The sequence below is a fragment of the Arachis duranensis genome, chromosome 3 (genome assembly GCF_000817695.3).
Source record: "Arachis duranensis cultivar V14167 chromosome 3, aradu.V14167.gnm2.J7QH, whole genome shotgun sequence".
NCBI classification, from domain to species: Eukaryota; Viridiplantae; Streptophyta; class Magnoliopsida; order Fabales; family Fabaceae; genus Arachis; species Arachis duranensis.
Window position 1 is genome coordinate 23870596 of NC_029774.3, and position 4243 is coordinate 23874838.

At 42.7% G+C, this 4243-nt stretch overlaps 1 protein-coding gene across 1 annotated transcript; it reads left to right on the forward strand.

The window, feature by feature from the left end:
• The first annotated feature begins 1068 nt into the window (after positions 1–1068).
• LOC107478182 (uncharacterized) lies at positions 1069–2810 on the forward strand. The gene is made up of 2 exons (XM_016098326.1): positions 1069–1513; positions 2056–2810. Exons 1-2 carry the CDS (start codon positions 1069–1071, stop codon positions 2808–2810), a joined length of 1200 nt encoding a protein of 399 aa, XP_015953812.1.
• Positions 2811–4243: the final 1433 nt, after the last annotated feature.

The window sequence follows — 4243 nt, forward strand, 5'->3', positions numbered from 1 at the left end:
AACAAAGCTTACTAAATCAATAAGATGCATACTTTGGCAATTCCAAGGGAGAACGACTCGGGAGATTAATACTCTCGGATATAGATTGTAGTTTTGTTTGATGATGGATTTCGCGTTGGTTTAGACTATACTACGATTGATCACTTGATAAATTCTACACCAACAAAAATTCATTTGTCAAAATGGCGCCGTTGCCGGGGAATTTCGCTTAGTGTGCCATGTTATTGTTTGGATTAAGCATGTATATATGTACATAGTTGCACCTCATTGTGAATAATTCAAGTGACTAACCCCTTATTTGTTACAATGAATTTCATTTCCCCTTTATTGCATGACGCGTTCACAACCGAATCCGAGCTTAGTCCCTTTTGATCCGGAAATAGAACGAACTTTGTTTCATATTAGACAAGCTCGGAGGCGGCTTAAGTTTGGAAAAGGGGAAGAGGTTTTCACCACCTCAACCACCTTACTAAAAGTGAACATTGAACCGTCACTCAAAGAAGGCACTAATTCTACTCCCATCAATCTCACTAATAATTCTTCTTTTGTTTTAGGTACTAATACCATGGATGTTCCGAGGAGAGTTACCATCAAGGAAGCGGGTGCACCGGATTATGTCCTTCAACCCCTTCACGTAACTCACCCCAACTTGAATGCTAACTTTGAATTGAAGACCGCTTTGATCAACCTCCTACCTAAGTTTCATGGGCTTCCCGCACAAGACCCTATTCGACATCTCAAGGACTTCCATCGCATATGCTCGACTACTAGACGGGAAGGGTCCGATGAAGTTGCTATATAGTTGTTTGCTTTCCCTTTCTCTCTTGAGGACAAGGCTAAAGAATGGTTCTACACCCTCTCCAGTGAAGTTACCTCCGATTGGGACTTACTTAGAAGGGGATTCTTGGATAAATTCCTACCTCCGGAAAAGATGGATAGGCTAAGGAAGGAAATGTCTTGTATTGTGCAAGGTGAGACGGAACCACTCTACGAGTATTGAGAACGGTTTCGTAAGCTACTAGATGCATGCCCCAACCACAAGTATTGCTTGGATACATATGTCAAGGGATGCGAGAGCAAGATAGAACCCTCTTGGACACTTCTAGCAATGGTTCTTTGTCCAAATATAAAACCGCGGAAGAGGCATGGCAACTTATTATTGACTTAGCCGAATCCAATCAACATATGAGGCGAAGAGTCAATCGTCCAAGGACCGTGAATGAGGTATCAACTAGTAATGAAACCACCGCTCTAACTCAATCCTTGAATGAGATGACATCCATCTTGAGGCAACTCCAATTGAACCAACAACAATCACAACCTCAATCATACCAACAACAACACCCTCCACCACCTCAACAACACAACCAACAATTGGTCCCTCAAAGAGTATGTGGCATTTGCTCTTGCTACTCTCACTACACGGATGAGTGCCCAAGCCTTCAAGAAGATAATACATTGGCGGCTACCCATAATTTCTATGATCGCCCCAATCAAGGATACTACCAAGGCGGTAATCCCAACCAAGGGTACTCTTATCAAGGAGGAGGAAGCCACAACCAAGGAAGTGGACACAATAATCAAAATTGGAGAGACAACCATCAACAAGGGAATAGGGACAACAACAACAATGGAGGAGGTCAAAGATGGGGTAACAACTCACAAAATTTCTCACAAAACCGGCCACCGTACAACCAACAAAACCAACCATACAACCAACAAAACCCACAAAGAAACTACCAAACATATCAACCACCACATCAAAGACCACCACCCAACCAATCACAAGCTCCTCAACTCACATATGCAACCACCCCCTCTAACCAAGACGAAACACTCCGAACCATTATCCAAGGTCAAAAGGAACTACAAAACACACTTGCTTCCGGTCTCACCGGCCTCACCTCTACACTACAAGCTCTTCTTGCACGCATGATACACCATCAACTCCCACTCCTCAACCCCCAATCCAAAGTGTCATTCCCTCTCAACCTCAACCAAATCCAAAGGGGGGCATCAATGCCATCACCCTTAGATCCGATACGCAATTAAAAGAGAAGGAAGCAAAGGACTCAAGTCCTATCACAATCGCCCAAGAAGAGGAGAGAATAGATATAGAAGAGGTAGTGGAAGAGGAGACACCACAAGTCATAGTTGAAGATGAAGCCCAACCAACAAGGGAGACAACCAAGGCCAAAAAAACCTTGGAAGAAGAAGTTGCTCAACCACTTCCATTTCCAACACTTGCGAAGAAAGCTAAAAAGCGCATAGAACTCGACCCCAAAATGGTAGAAATATTCAAGAAAGTTGAGGTAACCGTCCCTCTCTTTGATGCTATCCATCAAGTTCCTAGATATGCCAAATTCCTCAAGGACTTGTGCATACATAAGGATAGAATTCTTGAATTGGAAACTATTCCATTGGGGAGTTCGATTTCCGCTTTAATGGGAACATTGCCCGAGAAGTGTGATGATCCGGGCCCATGTATGGTCACTTGCACAGTCAATGGAGTTCAATTTAGAGATTGTATGTGTGACCTCGGAGCATGTGTTAGCATCATGCCACTCTCCGTCTACCGGGTATTGAAGTTGCCACCACTAAAAAGGTCGACGGCAAGATTTGTCCTAGCGGATAAAAGCATAATAACCGTAGCGGGTGTTGCGGAAGATGTATTGGTGAATATAAAAGGGTTGGTATTCCCGATTGACTTCTATGTCCTTGAAATGCCATCAAGCGAAACCGAGAGAGCATCGTCTATCCTACTTGGAAGGCCATTCTTGAGAACTTCTAGATTTAAACTTAATGCTTAATCGGGGAACTACTCATTTGAAATAGATAGGAGAATTGTAAGCTTTAGCCTAGAGGAAGCAATGAAGCATCCACCGGAGAACCACTCTTTATTTCGGTGTGATCCAATCGATAACATAGTGGCTGAAGTGCATCTAGCAAAGCTAGATGAGAAGTATATGGTTGAAGAAGCAAATGAAAAGTCAAGTGAACTAAATACCACACATCATACAAACCATCCGGAAACTCAAACTTCAAAGAATGACAAGAAGATGGAATTGAAGCCACTACCACCTCACTTAAGGTATTCATACCTTGATGAAGCCCAAGAGCTACCCGTGATAATTGCACAAGAGCTAACCCCTCAACAAGAAGAGAAATTGCTGAATGTATTGAGAAAAAACAAAAGGGCAATCGGGTGGAGTTTGGCGGATCTAGTGGGAATAAGCCCCCAAGTATGCGAGCACCGCATATTCCTTGAAGAAGGAGTAAGACCGGTCCGACAACCTCAAAGGAGACTTAATCCAACCATTCTTGAGGTAGTAAAGAAAGAAGTCACTAAGCTACTTGAAGCGGACATCATCTATCCTATCTCGGATGGCGAATGGGTAAGCCCGGTCCAAGTAGTGCCCAAAAAGTCCGGAGTGACAACAATCAAAAACGAAAGTGGTGAACTTATAGCAACAAGAGTGCAAAATTCTTGGAGAGTATGCATAGACTACCGAAGATTGAATGCAGCCACAAGGAAAGATCACTTTCCACTACCATTTATTGATCAAATGCTTGATCGATTAGCCGGTAAATCGTATTATTGTTTTCTTGATGGCTACTCCGGATACTTCCAAATTCATATTGCTCTAGAAGACCAAGAAAAAACCACATTTACTTGCCCCTTTGGGACGTATGCTTACAAGCGTATGCCATTCGGCCTATGCAATGCACCGGCAACGTTCCAAAGATGCATGATGAGCCTATTTGCGGACTTTCTAGAGCAATCAATGGAAGTTTTCATGGATGACTTCAGTGTGTATGGTGATTCATTTGAGCATTGTTTAGGTAACCTTGAAAAAGTCTTAGAGAGATGCACCAAAACAAACCTTGTTTTAAATTTTGAAAAATGTCATTTCATGGTTAAACAAGGTATTGTTTTGGGACACATAGTATCAAAGGAAGGCATCTCCGTAGATCCGGCAAAGATAAATGTCATATCTAGTTTACCTTACCCCTCCTCCGAGAGGGAAGTCCGTTCTTTTCTTGGACATGCAGGATTTTACCGGAAATTCATCAAAGACTTTAGCAAGGTGGCCCTACCTCTCTCTCGATTACTACAAAAAGACATCGAATTTGAGCTAAGCAAGGAATGTATGGAAGCATATGACAAACTCAAAGTAGCATTGACACAAGCTCCCATAGTACGAGGCCCCAATTGGACTCAACCTTTTGAAATCATGTGTGA